Here is a 23,246-nt window from a genome sequence, read left to right on the forward strand (position 1 = left end):
ATTGTTCATTGAATTAAGATGAGAGGATGAGGCTTGAGTTGCATTTTGTGACTACAAGGTGTTGATAAACCTATGACATTGAGAAATCTGCCATGGAGATATGCATACAGGGAGAGGAAGTACCCAAATTGAGAGATGTATGAGAACTTACAGGAGTAGGGCCATCTAAGCCTTTAGAAACTGAAGTCCAATGTGTTTGAGACAAAGCTTTAGGATTTGGTGTTTGCCCTGCTGTATGTCTTATCTTGGTCCAATCTTCTCTCCCTATGTACACATTCCATTCTCTTGGAATGGGAAGGGGTATTCTGTGCCATTGTATGTTGGAAAGATATAACTTGCTCTGATTTTACAAGATGTGGCTTTCAAGATATTGCCTTGAATGTCAGAAGAGACTTTAGACACTTGAACATTTTAGGAGCTCGTACAAACTATTAGGTTCAATGAAGTTAGACTGAATGCATTTTCATCATAGGATGAGCATGAGCCTATAGTTACCAGGGTCAGAATGGAGTAGAGGGCAAGAGGGAAGAAAGAGAGCAAGAGAGAGAGGAATTGGCTAGCAGCCCCTTTTATAGTGGGTCAGGCCTACCTGGCTGTTGCCAGGTAACTGTGGGGAGGAGCATACCTGGCTGTTGCCAGGCAACTGTGGGGTGGAGCTTAGACAGAATGCTAACAGGAAGTCCTATACCCACTTTTGTGTCAAATCAAACAGTATCAACAATTAAAGCAAAAAGATGCCATGAATTTGAAACAAGAAGTAGTCACTGGCAGGTGAGTGAATAACAAATGAAAAGGAAAGGAAAGGGCATGGCTGCTCCTATGTCAAGTGGAGTAGACATTTTATTATAGATAAAAGGGAGAGCATAGGTAGACACAGGGACATCTGGGAAAGTTCTGAGTAGATATGACCCTGAGCCATATAAGGAGAAAGAAGAAGTGAGAGGGAAGAGCCTAGTGTTCCAGACAAGGGACTAAGGCGCATATTTTACATAGTGACCTAGACCTGGCCTCCAGTTTCTCCCAGCATCCCTAAGCCCTTACCTAGCATAGCCTGCCCCTAATCCTGAACTTTCTAGCCCAGACATTTTGTCCTGTGTCTTTCCTTTCTTCTCTGTGTACATGCCCTTTCTCTTTCAATTCTCCCTCACCAACCTCCTCTCCAAGGTGACTTCACTGACCTAGGGCAATTGTGCACAGAGCTGTTTACCAATAATCCAGCATTTTAATATATACCAATCTGGTTTGATAGCGAAGAAACAACCTATGAGTCAAGATATCAAATAATAAAATGAAAAAGACAAGGTAACTAAAATGGTTGGATCACATAGGAAGGGCAGCTGGGAGAAGGACAGACCAACCTCTGGGCTTAGAGGGAGGATAGGCCAGTCAGGCATACCTTGTATTGGGTAGGAGCTGAGTAATGTCAGGGAGAACCTGAGAGCCAGGTTTGTTTTCAGTTGTTAAATAGGCACCTCAGCCCTTTGTCCTAGTGTTTGAGACTTAGCACTAGAAAAAATGAGAAAGTTGAAATTATTTAATTTTAATCCCCAAAATCATTTTAAATGTTTAAAGAGGCTTCATGGACGGGTATTGTTCAGGGTCTAGACATATGTATTAGAGGACACCAAATATTATCCATACCTTTTCTTTCAGGTTGTGCATTTTCAGACAAAAAAGCAACAGTCTGTGTTATAAGCAGCCACCGAAGGTTGTCCAGATCTTGGGTGTTGGTTTGGAAGGGTAATACAAACCCCAATTGTTTCCATTTTGAGGACCAGGCTGTTAGGAGCGGGTGTGGCGGCAGTCCCAAAGACGCCAGGGACTGTAGCTAAGTCGTATGACTTGCACCTGACTTCCTCATATAAGCCACAAACATCTTGAGAGCTGCGCAGTTGCACCAGGATACTGGTGAATCCAGTTTGATGGAGATATGCCCCTGCTGCCCTGATTAGCTGAAGCTGCGTGCCTGGTGAGGCGGCGTGGCCTGCTGTGCGTGGATGAGAGTATAAAAAGAGTGAGAGTCCCAGGGTTCGGGGAAGATATAAACAAGAAGAATCAGGACTGAATAAACTGTTGTTAGAAGGACTGGTGGTCGTGTCGTTCTTGCTGGTCGAGAGCAGACGCGACACCAGGCCTGAGACCAGGCTGTAAGGTACCAATTTCAAGAACAGACCATAAGTCTCAGAAACTAGGTCTTCAGACACCGGCTCTAGAAGCTGACCATAAAATCCAGCACAAGATCATAAAACCCTCTCCCAAAGAAAAGCCTGAGGATAACCACAAAAACGGAGAAATGTCTTATCTCAGAATGGGCCATCTGTAGCCCGATTTCATCACATGGTTCAATGTTCATGACATAGGAATGCAGGCCGCTGACCCCCTAGAGCCCACCAATGCAATTTTAGTTCACCTAATCTTCCTAGAGAGTCTCCTGGTTCATGTGGGGTCATCATTCAGGAGAATGATTAAGTCCTTGAATGCTATTGTGTTTTTCAGAATAAACATTCTTTGTTTTTGTATACTAAGTCTGGGGCCTTCCTTCAGCGATTTTCCAGACCATTACATTTAGTTCATTGGCAGGGAAACGAAGGGGTCCCCTTGACTTGATAGTAGAGAGGGTTGTTGTTGTTGAGAGCTATTGACTCTCCTAGCAATGGGCTGGAGTCAGGGTGTGTCTGAGTTTGCTGTGTGTATCTTGACTTTGTCAAGTTCTGAGTAGCCTTTTGTCTTGTTCTGTGTGGGGTGATTTCTTTTGTCTTCACAACCTGAAGGCCAATGGAGGTAGGGCAGTCATCTGGTAACTTCCTCCTGGCCTTGGGGCTGAGAGGTTGCTCTCCAGCTCCCTTCAGATGCAGTTGCAAAGAGCTCCATTCTGACACAGGTTCTGATGGAAGCTATCAGGTTCTTCCCAGCTGGCAGAGCCTGCTCCAGGGATAGGCTGCCTTCTTGTCTCTGAACTCCTTTCTGTTGGAGTCAGAGAACACCAGTCCAACACGGGCTTTGGTGAAGACTGGCAGGACCCTCCTGATTGGCAGAGCCCATTTAGGGGGCTAAGTTGACATTGGCTTCCTTTTAGTTTCTTTTCTGATGGGCAGAGCCCATTTTGGGTGATAGGCTGCCATCAGCTTCCTTTTGCTTTCTTTTCTGGACCCCTGTAGGTTTGTTTTCATGTTTCTGTCTTTGTGTTTTACTTCTTTATATTTTCTTGAGAACTCCCATGGAGCAGACCACCAGCTGCACACAATGGACCTAGTCCAGTCACACTTCAAGGACTTCAAACACCTGGCAGGGAATTTGTACTTGATAGTACTGTTGGGGAAACTGGCCTGTTTTTTTGCTAGAAAAACTGGCCTGCTTTTAAAGTGGGATGGCCAGAAGGACACACTTTCCACCTTCCTACTATCTACTTGGTTCAAAGTATTGTGTATGTAAATCCTTGGCACCCTGACCAGGTTCCAAACAACATGGTCTGGCAGTATCTGGTGGAGAGCCCCATAAGTAGCTAAAGCCTTTCCTACCACCTATCCCAATGACCTTACAGTTCAAGTTGATGGAGCTCTCATTGAATCTTAAGCCAGCTGTCCTATTCCCATCGGCTCTGGAGGAAAATTCCTTCCTGGCCCCTTTTCATTCTATCCTGGTCCACACCCATCCCTTGCCAATGGCAGATGCTGGTCCAGGCCCTGGGGAAGAGGTTTACATCATTCTAGCCCTCTTCACACAGGAGCCCGCACTACAAGACAGACAGATTCTACCACAATGGCACTGCCCTTGTGAGCAACTGTCCCTCCCACGCCCACCACCCAAAATGGGCAGGGAAGACAGTACAGGACACACATCCCCTTTTCCACTACTGATCTATACAAGTGGAATGTGCAGAATCCCAAGTTCAGAGAAACCTGCTACCCTCATAGACATATATTAGACTCTGAATTACATTTTTGTTTTGTTTTGTTTTTTTGAAACAGGGTTTCTCTGTGTAGCCCTGGCTGTCCTGGAACTCACTCTGTAGACCAGGCTGGCCTCGAACTCTGAAATCCTCCTGACTCTGCCTCCCAAGTGCTGGGATTAAAGGCGTGCGCCACTCTGAATTACTTTTAAACAGTTTACTACTCGTAGAGCAGTAAATGTTGTTCATAGTGAACACTGTCCTTACTCATATAAGGATAATGAGTAAGTGCTTTTAAATATTATATGTATATATACATATATATTTAACTATAAAGACATAAAGTTTAGTAATTTAAGAGATATTCATAGCCACTAAAGTCTTATTAGAAAAATCAGCATAATAATTTAAAGATCCAGCATGGAGCTTCTTTCCTATCTTCTAAATTAGAATGCAACTATCTTCATGCCATCAGATACACTAAATAAAGTGATCACAGCAGGACTTTTAAAATGATACTAATTCTTTATTAAAAAAAAAAAAAGGACATGGCTGGCCAGTATTTTTAAAGAAGGAAGAGGTATAACTGTTTATGTAATGTGAAACTGTCTCCATACAGTATGAGTAAAGCATTTTTATTGTGACTGATTCTAGGATATCCAGGTCTCCTAAGAAATGCCTTGTCAATATTTTACGAGGAAAACTCAGTAATTTCACTGGCATTTTGGTTGAACTATGGTAATTTTGAGATGTGGTGCCACTGAGAACTTAGAAAGAGGAGATAAACATTGCTTATTCCCCACCCTTGAATAAATGTTCTCACAGTAGATTGTGGATTTGTTAAACCTATTGTATCTTATGGTATTAGCAAATATAAAATGTTAGAGTGGTGTAAACATTGAAACAGTTTTAACAAAGTAGGCGTTATATGTAGATTATGAAGGAACGTTCCAACATGAAAAAAAAACCCTACAAAAATGCTTGCAAGTTCTGAAGGAATAAGTGAGGCATTTAAGGCACTTAGAGTATGAGACTTGAAGGAAATACATGTGGGAAAAAAGTCTGTCTTCAGACAAACATTAATGACAAACTGGCATTAATCTAAGCCTAATTCTATACTCTATTCAGTATACATAGAGGAGAGTCAACAGATAACAGGGTAAGGAATTAGTGGTTAGGGTTAGTGGTTAGGGATAGGCTCACACACATTCACTGTTGTGTGACAAATGTTATGAAGTATTTGAAAGTCTTATAAAGGCAGTGATGGGGATCATCGTTTAGCAATATTGATCAGAATATTTTCACTTTTCCACTCCCACCATTGAACCTGGCACGATTGTGGGAAATCCAATTTCAGGTGCAACAGGAGTTTCTGAGCTGTAGAAGTTTCCTAGATGTGTATGGGGTTTGTTGGGTGGATATGGCAAGTTCTACCTGCTGTGTTGGAAACGCTGTGTCAGAGAGCAGGCATTAGATTAATCCTCAACACGGTTTTGTGTGAGTGCTTCAGTGGGGCTGGTGTTGCCTGAAACGTCACGTGTGCCTGAGGGGCTTCAGAGCCCTTGACTACCTTTTTGATCACCTCTGCTCCCAGAGAGCTCAAGGACATGGGGCCTCTGCTTGAAAGATAGATTAGTAGTAACTGGAGAGTCAGAAATAAAGAGTTCAGGGGCCACCTTTAATTATTTTTCTAGAGGTCATATACTGAGAGCAAAACTTCTGATTTAACACATGTAGACAGGGTCCAAGAATGAGCTTGTCATGAACTCCTGTGTGATGCTCACGTTCTAAAGACAGAGAATGAGAACTATTTCTGTCAAAGTCATTCCTTCTTAACCGTAGGAAGAAGCTTAACCATAGTAAGTACATTCAAAAGGTTTCTCTCCAGTACATACTCTTTTGGTTTGTTTTGGTTTTTCAAGACAGGGTTTCTCTCTATAGCCCAGGCTGTCCTGGAAATCATTTTGTAGACCAGGCTGGCCGAGAACTCAGAAGTCTGCCTGCATCTTCCTCCCAAGTGCTGGGATTAAAGGCATGCACCACCACTGTCTGGCTCCAGTATATATTCTTTCATGATGATGAAGCCTATAGAATTGTGCAAAGGCTTCACCATATTAAATACACTCCCAAGGTTTCTGTCTTAGTGTTTCCATTGCTAGGAATAGACATCATGACCAAGGCGACTCTCATAAAAGCAAACCTTTAATTGGGGCTGGCTTACAGTTTCAGAGGTTTAGTCCATTTTCATCATAGCAGGAAGCACAGCAGCAGCATGCAGGCAGACATGATGCTGGAGAAGGAGCTGAGAGTTCTGCATTTTGATCCAAAGGCAGTCAGGAAGAAACTGTCTTCCAGGGAGGGAATGGGAGGGTCTGTTTTGCACTTGGTGGAGCTTCAGAGTAAACAATACCCAGGTTTCTCTCCTCTGTGTTTTTATGTCATTGTAGATGACTGTGAGTTGCAAAGGCTTTATCACTTTGATTACATTCATAAGGTTTCTGTCCAGTATATGTTCCTTTATGTCTTTGGAGATTATTCTTACATCCAAAGTCTTTACAACATTGATTGCATTCTAAGGTTTTTTTCTAAAATGTGTTCTTTCATGTACTTGGAGATGAGTGTGACTTGCAAAGGCTTTACCACATTAATTGCATTCATAAGGTTTCTCTCCAGTATGTGTTCTTTTATGGCATTGGAGACTCGTTTGATGTGCAAATGCTTTACCACACTGATCACACTGATACGGTTTCTCTCCAGTATGTATTCTTTTATGACTTTGGAGACTAGCATGATGTGTAAAGGCTTTACCACATTCATTACACTCATAAGGTTTCTCTCCAGAATGTGTTCTTTTATGTATATTGAGACTAGACTGCCATGCAAAGGCTTTACCACATTGATCACACTCATAAGGTTTCTCTCCAAGATGTGTTATTTTATGATATTCAAGACTACTGTGTTCTGAAAATGCTTTATCACATTGATTACAGTGATAAGGTTTCTCTCCAGTATGTCTTCTTTTATGATACTGGAGACTACTGTGATGTCCATAGGCTTTACCACACTGATTACATTTATAGGGTTTCTCTCCAGTATGACTTCTTTTATGATATTGGAGTCTACTGTGTTGTGAAAAGGCTTTACCACATTGATTACATTCATAAGGTTTCTCTTCAGTATTTGTTCTTTTATGTATTTGGAGATGATTGTCACTTGCAAAGGCTTTACCACATTGGTTACGTTCATAGGGTTTCTCTCCAATATGAATTCTTTCATGCCTGCAAAGATAATTGGGCCATGTTAAAGCTTCACCATATTCAAACGTTTTAATAGTTTTATGAATTTTATAAATTGGTCTAATGGTAAAGATGAATCAGATCTTAAGGTTTTATCACTTTGTTTATGTTCATGGTGTTCCTCCTTATTATGGGTTATTTTACACTTTTGAAGAAATCCATCATGGTAAGAGCATTTACTACATGGCTTACATTTATAAAATCCTTTTTGTATATAAGATTTTTACAGGAAGTATTTCGCATATGTGAAGAACAATGGAACAACTCAAAACCTTACCACATTGACTGCATTCATAATTTTTCATACAGTACGAGTCAAACCACATTTGCAAAGTGAGCCAGGACAAAGAGAAGAATTGCCAAATACCTAGAACCTTAGATATTTTCTGCACTGGAACTTTGGGTATATTCCCAGTAACCTCAGAAAACCAATTAATTGCAAACTTGTATCATATTCAGATAGTCTACCAAAGGTATAATACTACATATCTTCTCATTGTTTTTAGACAGAAACAGGGAAATCACCTCTTTCAATTTTCCTATGTTCACATGGCTTTTATCCATTGTGACACATGATATATGTATTAAAAGAAGACTAACAAATGAAAAGGTCATTCACAGTTTGACTCTTTGCTCCTCATAGACAGGTGGAATATGGATTAAGTTTCTTTATTACAACATTCTTGACTCTCATAAACTGCCCTCTCAATAAACTTAGCAATGTCACTACAAGTATATGAGCATCACCAACTTTACCATGGACTATTTGCTTATTAGAAGGTTTTAGATGGGAGCTGGAAAGATGGCTCAGTGGTTAAGAACACTGACTGCTCTTCCAGAGGTCATGAGTTCGACTCCTAGCAACCACATGGTTGCTCAAAACCATCTGTAATGGGATTTGATGCTCTCTTCTGATGTGTCTGAAGACAGTTTCAGTGTACTCCTATACATAAATAGTTCTTTAAAAAAAGGAGGGGGGGATATGTGAGGTGAGGTATGGGGCATGTACTCTTTAAAGGAAAAAAGGTTTTGGACATATACTTCTAACTTTTTCAATGTGTATACCTCTTGCAATATGTAAGAGTTATGAGACTAAATAATTGGTAGTTCTACAGCATAACTCTAATGCAGCTACAAATCAAATAAAGGTATTGGTTAGGTTACTGTTTCCTCGTCTTTTTTTATTAGAGGAATGCCTGTAAACACAAACCAGGTAACTGACATTGAGGTACATGGTTTTGTGAAAATTTTATAATCATAGCTACACTTAAAGGACTGATATTTTACACTCTTGCTTTTCTTTAGAGCTTCTAGGACATACTAAAATTTCCTCAGAGGCATATTTATATCAGCTTGCACATGAAAATTACCTTTCATGTCTTCTAGAACTTTGACAATATTCTTCAATATGATGGTCTTCCCACTTGTAGCCTAAAACACATTACCAGAAAATGAATGATATAGTATTGAAAATTAGGCAAAATTCGAGTTACTGTGAATTTTCACAGTACTGTGAAAGCTACAGTGAACATTCCATGAACCTGATTTATTCAGCTCATTCTTTCTCCTCTTCAATTGAAACAACAGAGGATCAATAATTAAGAAATTTTTGTCCCTTATTTTGAAAAACAAGAGGAAATTCACTTACCTATAGCAGTGATGTTCTGGTAGGTCTCCAGCATCACCTCTTCATAGAGACTTTTCTGGGAAGGATCCAGCAAATCCCACTCTTCCTCAGTGAAGTTCACACGCACATCATCATAAGTCACTGCATCCTAAAATATCCCATAGATGTGTACAACACAAAGCATAATCCTGACATCACTGTAAAATAAATATATGCCTCCTTGACAATATATATATATATAATTCTGGTGCTTCCTCTACTATTTCCTGACAGAGAAGTCAGAATCTAATCAACAAGTTATTTTAGAAGGAAACTGAACTATGAGGTTCACCTGTGTCACTTCTGAGTGCTTTGAATAGGATACAGCCTTGCAAGACAAATTACAATTGATAGTGAGGGGGAAGAAGAGAGGCAAACAGATCAACATTATTAAGCACACATCAGAGACATTGTATGACCAATCACAAAGTACAAAAATGATAGGCAAGCTGGGTGTGTTTACTCATGTCTTTAATCCCAGAGGTATAGGCAAGTGTAGGTCATTGAGTTTGATGCCAGCCTAAGCTATGCAATGAGGTCCTGGGCAACAAAGGTACATATTAAGACCTTCATTCCCCTGCAAAATGGAATCAAGCCAACAAAATACATAGAAAGAACTCAGAGGTCTTTCCTGAAGTTCCTACAAAGAATTACACATTCACTACATTACACAGTTCTGTAGTTATTTGGCAGAAACCTGAAGTGCCCCAGTTTAAACAGAAAAAAAATTTATAAAAGAGAATGTATGTTTACATGTATGTTCAAACAGTTACACATGGACAGATGAAAATACCAGTAATATAAATGTGGATCATAAATGAGCAACATAGGGCAGGGAGATAGCTCAGCAGTGGAAAGCTCTTTCTGGTCTTCCACAAAAGGGGGGTCAATGGCCAGTATTTACATGAGGACCCATAACTGCTCATTACTTCAAGTTTAAGTGTTCTGAGGCTGTCCTCTGACAACAGTAAAGATGAGGCAGACATGATAGTCATATACATGCACACTGGCAAAACCCTCATACTCTTTGGAAAAATTCAACAGGTAGGAAAAATGTCACACACCTGCAATCCAATGACTCTGAAGCCTTGGGTAGTATTGATGTCATGAACACTTGCCATCCTGAGAAAGAGAATCTACTCTGTATATTCTTGGCCAAACTTCAAACTTCAAGATGTGGATGAAGATCTGCACAACAGCATACGACTGCATGTATACAAGCTTACATTTCAAGCACATAAAGTAATAACATAAAAACAAAATCATGCAAGCATGTTGGCCTATATCTAATCCCCTTCAGAAGAGGAAAGGCTACACAGAGAAACTTTTGTCTTGAAAAACAAAAAACAAAAGGAATAAATTAAAAATAAAAAACGCACCAAGGCCGGGCAAGGTTGCCCACGCCTTCAATCCCAGCACTCGGGAGGCAGAGGCAGGTGGATTTCTGAGTTCGAGGCAAGCCTGGTCTACAGAGTGAGTTCCAGGACAGCCAGGGCTATACAGAGAAACCCTGTGTCAAACCAAACCGAAACAAACAAAAAAAAAAAAAAAAAAAAAAAAAAACGCACCAAGCTTGCAAAATGGCTTAGTATTGATCAGGAAATGCTTCTACAGTATCCTAGGTGATTTAGGGACAGAGTCCAAATGGTGAAAGTATGAGAGCATGAGAAGAAAGCTGAATGACCAGTTTCAACCACGACACAGTAGGCACAAAGAACAGAAGTCATAGCCAAATATTAAACAAACCTTGGGGACTCTTATGAAAGGGTGCAGGGAAGGACTGAAGAGCCTTAATGGGGTAGGAACTCCCCAGGAAGACTAACAGACTCATTAGTCTGGACTCACTACACATGCCTAGGATGAGTAGCTTCTGGGGACACTCAGAAGCTGAGCCACCCACTAAAGACTGGACTAAGGTTCCTGGCACATACGTAGCAGATATGCAGCTCAGACTTCATGTGGGTCTCCCAACAACTGGAGTACAGGCTGTCCCTAAAGCTCTTGACTATCTTTAGAATCTGTTCCCTTAAGGACACTGTCCTGTCTGGCTTCAATGACAGAGGAAGCACCTATTAGAACAGACACTTAATGAGCAATGATTGGGGGTCAAACAGGAGGGCACACAGAAACTCAAATGAGAATCAGAGGGGATTGGGGACAGGGACTCTATGAAGGGGGTGACCTAGAGTGGGAACAGTGACTCCCCAAGATAATAAATATATAAATTATTGAAGAAATGAAAAAGAAAGGAATTTGTTGAGTCTACAGACAAACAAACCCTATCCCCTAATGAAAAATCTGGAAAGGCTCCTCCTAAAAGAGCTTCTATGAGCTCCCCAAAGAAAGCCAAGAAGGACAGACAAGGATTCAAATACATCAACTCATCTAGGAACATTTTGTTTCAATAAACTCCATTCTTACCCTAGGCACCAGATGCTCATATTCCCCCTGTGATGAAAATGCATTCAGTGTAACTTCAATGATTCTAATAGTCTGTAGAAGCTCCTACACTGTTGAAATGTTCAAAGCCTCTTTTGACACTCAGGGAAATGACTTGATTGCCACTTCTTTTATAATCAGAACACAAGTTATATCTTTCAGGCATACAATGGCCCAGAATACCCCTTCCCATTCCAATAGATAGGCATCTGCACATAGGGAAGGGAGATTGGACCAAGGCAAGAAACACAGCAGGGCAAACACCGAATCATATACCTTCGTTTGAGACACATTGGACATCACTTTGTAAGGGCTTAGATGGTCCAATTCCTGTAACTTCTCATCAGTTTGGGTACTCCCTCTCCCTGTGTGCATGTCTGCATGACAGATTTCTCAATGCCTTAGGTATCTCAACATCTCTTTTCCCCAAAATGCAACTCAATCTTCATCATCATAAATTCAATACAATGAACCCTCACAGAATCTTCACCGGGTCTCTGACTTTGCCAAATGATGGATGGAATAGTGCTACATTGAAAACATAGAGGAAGTGTTCATAACCTGGAATTTCTCATCTTTCAGTTTGCAGAAACAGCATAATATTCGTGATCCTGTCAAGTTTGGCTTCAAAGTTGATGGCCCCTCCCATGCTTGGATCACAGTTGGGGAGGTTTTATTTGAAGTTCCTTCCAGTGACTAGGAATCACTTTGCCTATTCCTTCCATTAATACAAGCCGAATAGGAGGGAATGTTACCCTTAGGGCACCTTCTTAGACATATATGGACAATGGCATCTGCTCTACTATGTCCGTAGCAGTTCTATTCATAATAGCTGGAAACTGGAAACAACCCAGATGTCACTCAACAGAACAGTGGTTACACAAAATGTAGTTCATTTTAACAAAGGAATAATATTCAGCTATTAACAACAAGGACATCATGAAACTTGAAAGCACATGAACAGAACTAGAAAAGTAATCCAGACCCAAACGGTAATGCATGTATGTATTCACTCACAAGTAAATATTAACCATAAAGTACAGGTTATCCATGCTACATTCCACAGACCCAAAGAAGCTAACTGAAGTGAGCATGGTTGAATCTCACTCAGAAGGCAGAATAAAACAGTCATAGGAGAGAGATGTAGAGAAGGAAATTGTTGCAAAGCAGGACTGGAAATGGGAAAGGGGAACGGTTAGGAACAGGTGTGGTAAGAGACAGGAGAGAGAGCCATAGATCCAGGAAATCTGCAGCTGGTAGGGATGGGTGTGGGGGTGGGTGTGGGGAGGGGGGAAGTAGAGGAATCTTCAGCATGTGAAGGAGACCATAGATATAAAAGGCACCTAGGAGTGTATGGGGGTAACATGACTGAGACTCATAGCAGTGGGATGTGGAATGCGAATCGGCCACTTCCTGCAGCCAGGATTGACAGCCAGTGGAGATTTAAGGACACCACCTGAACCATAAAACTTTCTACCAAAAATTTGTCCTGTAACAAGAAATGTAGGCACAGGGGCTGGAGATGGCTCAGCGGTTAAGAGCACTGACTGTTCTTTTGAAGGTCCTGAGTTCAAATCCCAGCAACTACATGGTGGCTAACAAGCAACAGTAATGAGATCTGATGCCCTCTTCTGGGTGTCTCAAAACAGCTACATCGTAGTAACAATTAATGAATAAATAAATCCTAAGAAAGAAGGAAAGAAAGAAAAGAGAAGAGAAGAAGCGAAAAGAAAAGAAAAGAAAAGAAAAGAAGAGAAAAGAAAACAAAGAAATGCAAGCACAAAGATGGAACAGACACTAAGGGAAGGGCCAACCTATACCTTACCCATCTTGAGACTCATACCATGAACAAGCATCAATCCCTGATACTACTTGGAATACTCTTTCTTTCTTTCGTTCTTTCGTTCTTTCTTTCTATTTTCATTCATTTTACTCTTTAATTTTTTCGATATTTTCTTCATTTACATTTCAAATGCTATCCTAAAAGTCTCCTATACCGTCCTACCACCCTGCTCCCCTATCCAGTCACTCCTACTTCTTGACCCTGGCTTTCCCCTGTACTGGGACATATAAAGTTTGCTAGACCAAGGGGCCTCTCTTCCCAACGATGGCCGACTAAGCCATCTTCTGCTACATATGCAGCTAGAGACTAGAGTTCTGGGGTACTGATTAGTTCATATTGTTGTTCCACCTCTAGGGTGGAATACTTGTATACCTGCAGACAGGAGCCTACACAGCATCTGACTGAAACAGATGCAGAGATTCACAAAGATTGCACAACACAGACAAATAAAGAACACCATGACATTTACAAGAAAATAGATTCAACTAGAAAAAAGTTCCTAAGTGAGAAAACAAGACTCAGAAGAGCAAATATGATATGCATTAATTTAAAAACAGATATAAATTGTTAGGTAAATGATAATCAAGCTATCTACCCAGAGAGACTAGGTAAAGAGGAAGGCTACCCAAGAGAAGAACGGATCTTCCTGGAAAGGGAATTAGAATAGATTCTGTGGGTGGACTGACATTGAAGAGTGAGAGGAAGTCCAGTGCAGTGAGAAATGACTAGAATTATGGGGCACTTGGGTATTAGTATAGAAGCTTAGTGTACGGGTAACTTCCTGGAGTCTATGAGGGTGACCTTAGTGAGGACTTCTAGTAATGGAGAATACAGAATCTGAAATGGCCATCTTTTGTGGTCAGGAAGGGCTTCAGTAGGAGTGGGTTATATTCACTTGAATTGTTGGCCAAGAAGGTCCCATGGGAGCTGGGCGTGGTGGTGCATGCCTTTAATCCCAGCGCTCAGGAGGAAGAGGCAGGTGGATTTCTGACTTTGAGGCCAGCCTATTCTACAAAGTGAGTTCCGGGACTGCCAGGACTATAGAGAAACCCTGTCCCGATAAAAAACAAAAGAAAAGAAGGTCCCATGGAGATCCCTATACAATGCAGAGTGATGCTAGGACAGAAGGTTACTCTCTGAAAACAGACAACAGAGCCATTGCTGAGGACAGCTTCCACATAGGTCACAGAATACAGACATGTTTGCAGGCTTCGAGACTGCACTCCAGTGTTCTAGTCTCTTTGGGATGAAAAGACACTCTACAGGCTATAGGAAGAGAATCCTGCACATCAACCCACCTGAAAAACTCTCCATGTAAAATATGTCCTGACTGCAAGATGTGCAGGGGCATGGTGGCATCCAACTCTTTGGAGTCAGGAATCAATGGTTGCTTTAACGTGAAGCCCATACCAGGAGAGGAAACTCAAGTCTTACACAATCTGGATGGCCAAAAATTTCACACGGACCAAAATGGCAAAAATGGGGTTTGCATGGGTCTCTACCAAGTCCTCTGCTGGTATGTTATGGCTGTTAGCTTGGTGCTTGTGTGGCAATCCTCAGAGTGAGAAAAGATGTAGCTCTGACTCCCTCAACTGCTCTTGCAACTCTTCTTCCTATTGAGTTGCCTTGTCCAGACTCAGTATGAGGTCTGTTGCCTTTTGTTTTGCATCTAGTTTGGTCTTTTTTTTGTTGTTGTTGTTTAGTCCTGTAGCTAAACTTCAGTCAAATCTAACAGTAACAACAACTAAAGCAAAACGTGGCATTAATTTGAAAGCAAGAAGCAGTCAATGGAAGGTGAGTGAAAAAAAAAAAAAAAAGAAATGAAAAGGAAAAGAAATGGCTTCTCCTAGTTATGGTGTAGTAGAAATTTTATTATAGATAAAAGGGAGACCATAGCAAGACATAGGGACATCTGGGAAATTTCAGAGTGGGGATGACCGAAGCTAATAAGTAGAGAGAAGAGGGTACAGGGTAGTGGGGTGAACCAGATCAAGAGGTCAATGTTCTAGACAAGGCACTGAGGTGTGTATTTTACATATCAAAGCAGACCTGGCTTCCAGGTTTTCTCAGTCCCTAGCTGGCAAAACCTGTCCCCTACCCTGAACTTTCCAGCCCAGAGGCTGGGCTGCCTTCTCCCAGAGGCTCTTTCCTATATAATCCAGACATCGTGGTCTCCTCTTGCCCTTTTCCTTCCCTTTCCTTTCTATGTACACAACCTAAGGTCTTTCTTTCCCCTTCAAGCCACCCTCCCAAAGGGACTTCCCCAATAAACCTACATTTAATCTAATCTAATCTGGGTTCAACTGTCTTATTTCAAAGGCAGAGAAATAACCTATTAGTCTTGAAGAAATAACCAGTCACTCAGGGGAGTAAATGATAAATAAAAAAAGACCAGTTAACAAAATGGTTGAATTACAAAAGAAAGGGCAGTTGAGAGACAGACCAACCCCTGGCCTAGCGGGCAGTTCTACCAGGCACACCTTGTAACAGGAAGGAACTAGAATGTCAGGGAGAATTGACAGCCACATCGGCTTTGATTTGTTAGATAGGCACTTCAGTCATTTGTCCCAGGGTTTGAGACTTAGCAGTAGGAAAAAATGAGAAGGTTCAAATGATTAATTATGATCTCAAATATTATTTTAAATGTTGAACAGGCTTTATGGTACAATATTGTTCATTGACTAGACATATGTATTAGAACACACCAAGTATTATTCATACATTTTCTTTCAGGTTGTGCACTTTTGGACAAAAATATAACAATCCTGGTATGCACAGGGACACCTGTTTGTACAGATCTTCTGTGTTGGTTGAACAAGTGTAACTACAGAAATTTGGTTTCTAGAAATAAATTCAGTTTCACATGCAGATTCTTGATTGCCCTGGTCTGTGAACTTCCCAAAATGGCCAGTTTGGACTTTTACTGACCGTTTAAAATTGATTACCTGAGTACTCATCGCTAAAGCCAACTACTGTCAAAACAGGAAAGCTCCCGCTTTCGTCCCTCCATAGCCTTTCTGTGCTGTGACTACACAAGCTTCAAAGCTGGTTGATGAACTCAATTGTTACACGGTCCCTCTTATCTGTAATACCCACAAAAAAGACATGGAGGTTAGAGGACACTCATTTTTCTTCACACTGAGTAATAGGGCCCAGCCTGAAAGGAGGTGTATGACTGTCTTGAAGGCACAGTGCAGCAGAGCCAGGATTAGGTTTTCAAAGCAAGTCTTAACTACATATAATGACCAAGGTCTCAGCTACAGAAAACACTGCTCTAAACAGAAACAAATATGAAAGCCTCTGAACAAAGGGAATGGAATTCTTAATAATGAGGAAACTTTGGAGAATAGAAACGAACAAGAGATTAGAGCAGTGATACATACAGAAAATGAAATTCAAAAAGTAATACCAACAACTGACCTTTTAAAAAGATAAATAAATATATTTGAAGAAAACAGATACATATACTACCTTTAAAAAAGAGCAGACATACCTGGTAGAGAGAATGGCATTAATAAGACAGTGTGTGACCTTGTCCCTATGTGCAATGTTACTGCTGACAAACAAAGCATAGTCAATTGTTTATATCTCAAATATCTGAGTTGACTTAACTATATCAGTAAGCAGTCCACATATCTCCACAAGGCAGTCTCCTAATTGGTAATTCAATATTCACTGGCTCAAGCTAACATACCCAAACTGTACACCCCTGCAATCTGGTCTGTTTTTCTTCACATACATGAATTAATACATGCTGGGATATTTCACAGTCACTCACCCTGCTTGTATCAGATCTTTCTTCATAACGGTGCCCCCTTCAGCTGACTCCCTTAAACTTTAATCTGTGATGTAGCTACTGCCTATCCTATTTCACTGTGCAGTGTACACAGGAACCTGTTCCCCATGTTCTGGTCTGAAGGCAGAAGCCGTGCTCCACATGCCCGTCCTTTTCCTGTTGCTGCAATGGACAGTTCACTCCATGACTCCAATGGGCAATTTTAAAACTCTGTTGGGGTACAGCCTTTTAACTAAAGAATTTAGGAAGTTTAATCAAGAGGCAAGCAAGGTCATTTCTCTGGGGACCTACAGACTGGCAGCAAGGTGACCTGAGTCAACAAAGCTTTTCTTGGAAACATCTTTCTAAAAGGCTGAAGATACAGTTGTGTTAGACTTCATATGCCTTCCCAGGGCGAAGTCACTCTACACACAATTAAAGATTTTTTTGAAAAAAAATCTCTATAATGATAGCACAAATTGAGCTCTGTCTATGTTCTTTTAGGATCAGGCTTCATGTTATACTTTGGACAGTTTAAATAGTGACAGGAGAGTCTAGCCAATGAGGTAGACGGGAGATTTTGACAGCAAAGATATTCCAGAAAGTATTTCTTAATTACACCAGTGCCCTAATACAAAGGGTAATTCTTCAGTGACAGGGCCCAAAGTCCAAGAGCCCAGAGGATGAAAAAGCCAAAAAGTAGAAGGTAGAATGTATAAAAGTGGGCTGGAGAGATGGCTTAGCAGTTAAGAGAGCCAAGTGCTCTTCCAGGGGTCCTGCATTCAATTCCCAGAAACCACATGGTGGCTCACAACCATCTGTAATGGGATCTGATGCACTCTTCTGGTGTGTCTGAAGAGAGCAATCATATTCATATATATATATATATATATATATATATATATATACACACAAAACAAATCTTTAAAAAAGAAAAAAAGAATGAATAGAAGTTGTGGTGGAGAGGTGTTGCAAAAGCCATGTCTTGTGCTAAGTAAAGCTCTTAAGAATAGCAGCTTGTATTCTACTTACAGAGGGAAGATGGAAATCAATGGGAGACTTCTAAGAAGACCTCACCTTCCTCTAAGAAGCTGCACAAGGAGGTTACCCCTTATCTCAAGAACATTACTCCTGGGCAGTAAAGACGCACGCTTTAATCCCAGCACTCGGGAGGCAGAGGCAGGCGGATTTCTGAGTTCAAGGCCAGCCAGATCTACAGAGTGAGTTCCAGGACAGCCAGGGCAACACAGAGAAACCTTGTCTCAATAAATAAATAAATAAATAAATAAACAAACAAACAAATAAATAAAAAAAATTTAAAAAAAAGAAAAAAGAAAAAAAAAAAGAGTTGGGTTCTGAGGATATAAACTATCATGAAGGCCTTGGCCCCAGGCCATTACCAGCTCTCCCAAGGACTTTCCTGGCTTTAGAAAGGGAACTCTATTTAATTCTCAATACATTGTAACCTCAGAAAAAGCTCCCAAGGCCTAGGCTCCAGACCATTATTGGCTCTGCAAAGTAAGTTCCCGGGTTTGAGAAGCAGTTATATCATTCTTTATACATGAGAACTTTAGGGAAAGATTTACTTGATAAGGCTAGCCCTCCATACAACAATGTTTCTTTCTTCTCTCCCTCTCTCTCCATCTCTCTCTGTTTATTTATTTACATTCTAACTGTGGCCCATGGTCTTGTTGCCCCTCCCAAGGTTCTTTACGCTCCTCCCCCTTCCCTTTGCCTGTGACACCTTGCTCCATCACTCCATCTCCACTCCTCTCATCCACTCCTCACCTTCCTCATTCTTCTTCCCGGGGGAATCAAGTCTACAAGATTAGGTGTATAGTCTCCTATTCGGTACAGATTAGCAGTCCTCTGCTACATATGTTCCTGGGACCATGGACCAGCCCATGTATTCTCTTTGGTTGATGGCTTGGTCTCTCTGAGCTCCCGGGGGTCTAGGTTACATGATACTATAGGTCTTCTTAAGGGACTGGCATCCCCTATAGCTCCTTCAATCCTTCCCCTAACTCTTCCATAGGGTCCCTGACTGGAGTCCATTGGTTGGCTGTAAGTATCTGCATCTGTCTCAGTTACTGGTAGAGACTCTCAGAGGACAGCCATGCTCAGCTCCTGTCTGCAAGCACATAGGTGTTTTTCCTTCTCAAATGGATGTCAACCAGTGGAGTGGCAGAACAATGCTTTTCTCAATTAGACAATGGGAGCTTTAGGCACACCAGGCCTTCATGTTGGTTGTGACTCTGTTAAGGATGGATTGAGCAGCTTGTTACAGACCTGCTTTTTGCTTTGAGCATGGGCCAAGTGGCTGATTGTACATCACAGTTGTCTCTCCTTTGTTATAGTTTGGAGCCAGCTGTGTAGACAAACCTGGTGAGCTAACATGTGAATCCTAGCATCCTAGTCTCTAACCGGCCTGCTTAGCATACTAACCTGTGGGGTGTTTTTGACACAGTCCTCCATCAGCTAAATGCTACTTACTGTCACTATTTCCTAAGCTTGGTAAACCCTTTACATCATCAATTCTACTCTTCTACATCTCAGCTTAACATGGGAGTGCTACCCAACACATGAGATGCCTTTTAACAGCTCCACAAAATTAACTACAAATGGATCTTATACTTAATAGGTAAATGCTGGGGGCAAAACTTATAGAAGATTCAAGAGAAACTAGGGCTTTCCATGTTTGGCATCCTGCCCGTGATATTTCTACAAGCAAGCCCCTAATCCTAATGTTTTGAGCTGATTCAGCCCTGATACTGATGTTATTCAGAGTTCACCGCCTGTTTTAGCAAGTGAGGAGCATCACAAAGGTCCGCACAATTGGCCACATCTGGTTACATCTGGCTGAGGCTTCCCATCCAGCCCCAGAGAGGACCCACCACCTCAGCTCCCACTGCTCAGCCACCTGCCCCTATCCATTATAGACAGTAACCATGCGCTCACCATGTTTCAAAAACGGAGCTTACTTGACGTCCCCTCACAGCACCCAATAGCAGCGCTCAAAGAAGACACGGAGAAACATTCAAGCCTGTACAGCAAAAAACAAACTTCCAGTAAGGCTTCCGGAAGAAACCGAGTCGTTGTGTGACTGGCAGTTCCGCCCGGAAGCCTTGATTGGCCAGCGAGTCTTACCCCTCCTCTAGTTTAAAGTGTGCTTCCTGTCCGGGGCAGGTCCTTTTACAGATCTCGGGAGTCGTTTGCATTCGGGTAGCTTTTGGTGTCTGTCCTCCTAGAGCCTCATCTATCTGTGGTCCCATGCAGCCCTGGAAGAGGATCCACTATCGTCGCTCAGGCTGTTCATCCGCCTGCTCCTCCCCTTTGTGGGCAGTGATCTAGCACTCACCATGTCTCAATTTCGGAGCTCGCTTAAGGTCCCCCACCGCACCCAACGCAGTACTCAAAGCAGGACAGAAAGGACTATTCATGCCTGCACAACAAAACGAACCGGCAGGAAGCCACCCTAAACAACCCTCATTGTCTGACTTGCAGGTCCGCCTGGGGGCCTTGATGGGCCAGTGAGTCTTACCCCTCCTCAGGGTTAAATAGAGCTTGCAGTCCCGGGTCAGACCTTTTCCAGATCTCTGGTCTGACTTGCTCTCCAGTAGCATTTGTGTCTATCCTCCAAGCCTTGGGAGCTCAGGCTGTTCAGCTGCCCCCTACTTCCCGTTTTGACAGTGGTCCTGCACTCACCATGACCTACTTCCTGGCTTGCTTGAGCTTTCCTCACAGCACTTTCCCTTCTTCCTGAAATCAAGGTGGATAGCCTTTTATGAACTGAGAGTGGAGGTATCATTCTGGCTCACCAGTGGAAGGATGCCCAGGATATTAATATGAAAGAGGATTTTAGGATACAAGAGTTTTGTTTTGTAGCTTGATGCTGGCTTCAGGGAAACTGCAGGTCCTTTTCACCAAAAAGGTATGAAACAACCTTGGGAGAAAAGCAGGAAAGAGATGACAAACAGTGTAGAGCACTGTTGTTAGCCAGCGCATCTTCCTCAGTGGCAGGGTGGAGACAAACCACACTTGTATTAATTAGTACAGATAAATGTACCTCATCTCATAGGACGAATTTCTCTATGTATGTAGAAAGGGGATTAATAGAATGTCTCACAGACAGTGGTCCTCCTAGCCCAATAATGGCTGAGCACGTTCATTGCCAAGGGAAACAAGAAAAATCAAGGACTTGTTGAGTTCACATTGCTTGATATCTCAGCAGATCTTGAGAACTTACCATAATTCTGAAGAAATACGTACTTACTAATGCAGTTTAGAAACAAAACAAAACGAATGAATGAACAAACAAAACACCTTGCTAAAAAATATAGGGAAAGAAGTAGACAATTTGAAAGAACTTTCCTGTTTAAGGTCCTTTATGTATGTAGGTTTCAGAAAGAATGTGTAGCCTGGATTAAAGGTGGATCTTAAACTCTCAAAAGACCAAGATATAGCAAGGGTTTCTCACTTCAAAAGAAATAATTAAGAAAACTCCCTTACAGGATACAGGGTTAGAGTTAGGGGATTAGAGGGTTAGAATTAAGATAAAGATTGTTTAGATTAGGGTTAGAGTGGTTAGGGTTACAGGTTTAGGGTTAGGCTCAGGGTTAGCACAAAGATTTTGCTGTGCTATGTGAAATCAGCTCCTGTCTCTTCTCTCATCTGCCTTCCCAGTCCTCTTTTTCATAGTATCAGCATCTTCCTTCCTGCCCCAAGGAAAGTCATAAGGGGGCTATGCAAGAACCTGGAATTCCCTGATGGGAAATAGGTTTACTCTACTCAGGGGCCCAGTTCACATACAACAGAAACCCACTACTTCTTCGGTTGTTCTAAATTTCACCTAAGGAATCCTCTAAAATGTAAGCAATCATGGGACTTGGTGTCTTTTTTTGATAATGATATCATAAAACATAGGCCATTTAATTTTACCAGGTTAGTAATATAACCACATGGCACAAGATCAAATGGTAGCCACCATTATTCTTGATGGTCCCACCGAGTCAATAGTATCCCTATTACACAAAGAAGAAATATCAGACTTACAAAGTATTCATTTTGCATCTTAATGTTTTGTTTTGTTCTGATTCTAGTAACTTCTACCTTACAGATTTAATGGCTCCTCAAAAGAACCTAAAAGTTTTCCCAGCCACATGCCTCCAAAAGTGGCATACTAACAAAGGAAACAAAGAATTTGATACTCACAGATCCCAACAGACAAGGATAAGCTAAGTGTTAGTAAGGCATTTTTTTTTAAGATTTATTTTTTTTATGTCCATGAATATACACTGTAGCTGTCCCCAGACACACCAGAAGAGGGTGTTGGATTCCATTACAGATGGTTGCAAGCCACCATGTGCTTACTGGGAATTGAACTGAGGTCCTCTGGAAGAGCAGTACATGCTCTTAACAACTGTGCTATTGCTCCAGCCCGAGGAAGGCATTTTTAATGTGACTGATTTTAGAATATCCACAGTCTCATAAGAAACACCTTGTCAATTTTGTGTATGTAAACCCAGTGAATTCACTGACATCTTTCATTGAACTATGATAATTTTGAGATGTGGTGCCATTGAGAACTTAGAAAGAGGGGATAAACATAGCTTGTTCACCACCCCTGAACAAATGTTGTCATAGTAGAATGTGAATTTATTTGTTAAACTTATTGTATCTTATGATATAACAAATATAAAATGTTAGAATGATCGAAAGAAAGAAATAGTTTTAATAAAGAAGGATTTATATATAGATTAGGTTGGAAATTTCCAAAAATGAGAATTAAAAAAATCCTACAAAGCCTTTGGAAGTTCTGAAGGAATAAGTGAGGCATTTAAGGCACTTAAAGTATGACACTTATGGTAAATACATATGGAATAAAAGTCTCTGTCTTCAGATGAACATTTATAACAAACTGCCTGTAATCTAAGTTTAATTCTATCCTGTGTCCAGTCTACATTGAGGAGAGTCAAAATATGGGGATGATTCCCTCAGAGCTTCCAAGGGAAGTCACACTCAGTCCACTCAAGGGTATCGAGAAATGTTCACTAAGAGGGAAAATAGTACAAAGCAAAGCTTGAAGAAACAAAGGTTATTTAGAAGCCCAAGTGATGACTTAGGCTTGGGTTTCCAACAGGCCTAGTAGAACATGAACTGAAATTGATTTTGCTGAATATGAAACATGATCCCCTTTAAATGCAGTCTATTTAGCACCTGAAGGGACAGCAGTCCTCAAAAGTTATGTTTGATCATGTCACATGTTATTTAGATATTGAGTTCTCACTCCAGATTTCCTTTGCCATAAATGGATGTATCTCAATATCCCATATAAAATA

At 41.3% G+C, this 23,246-nt stretch overlaps 1 protein-coding gene across 5 annotated transcripts; it reads right to left on the reverse strand.

Annotated features, from left to right (window-relative positions):
- Positions 1-4,394: 4,394 nt before the first annotated feature.
- Positions 4,395-20,029, reverse strand: Zfp825 (zinc finger protein 825). Of its 5 annotated transcripts, none has more exons than NM_001374752.1 (5): positions 19,867-19,978; positions 9,916-9,973; positions 8,834-8,960; positions 8,556-8,616; positions 4,395-7,167 (listed from the first exon to the last, which is right to left on the reverse strand). In NM_001374752.1, the coding sequence occupies exons 2-5, from the start codon at positions 9,970-9,972 to the stop codon at positions 6,534-6,536; spliced, it is 879 nt and encodes a 292-aa protein (NP_001361681.1). In that variant the 5' UTR covers position 9,973; positions 19,867-19,978; the 3' UTR covers positions 4,395-6,533. The 5 variants fall into 5 exon arrangements, with proteins under 5 accessions (NP_001361681.1, NP_001364044.1, NP_666343.1 ...); NM_001377115.1 differs by having other exon boundaries at positions 9,916-10,039; NM_146231.2 differs by lacking the exon at positions 9,916-9,973.
- Positions 20,030-23,246: the final 3,217 nt, after the last annotated feature.

Source organism: Mus musculus, chromosome 13 (assembly GCF_000001635.26).
Source record: "Mus musculus strain C57BL/6J chromosome 13, GRCm38.p6 C57BL/6J".
Lineage (NCBI taxonomy): Eukaryota > Metazoa > Chordata > Mammalia > Rodentia > Muridae > Mus > Mus musculus.

Bases quoted from the DNA above. Each gene is read 5' to 3' on its own strand.
- Zfp825 (NM_001374752.1), bottom strand. From the start codon at position 9,972: ATGGCAAGTGTTCATGACATCAATACTACCCAAGGCTTCAGAGTCATT. The intron at 8,617-8,833 runs GTAAGTGAATTT...AATGTGTTTTAG, and splicing joins CCAGAACATCACTGCTATAG to GCTACAAGTGGGAAGACCAT. The intron at 7,168-8,555 runs GTAATTTTCATG...TTATCTTTGCAG, and splicing joins AGTTCTAGAAGACATGAAAG to GCATGAAAGAATTCATATTG.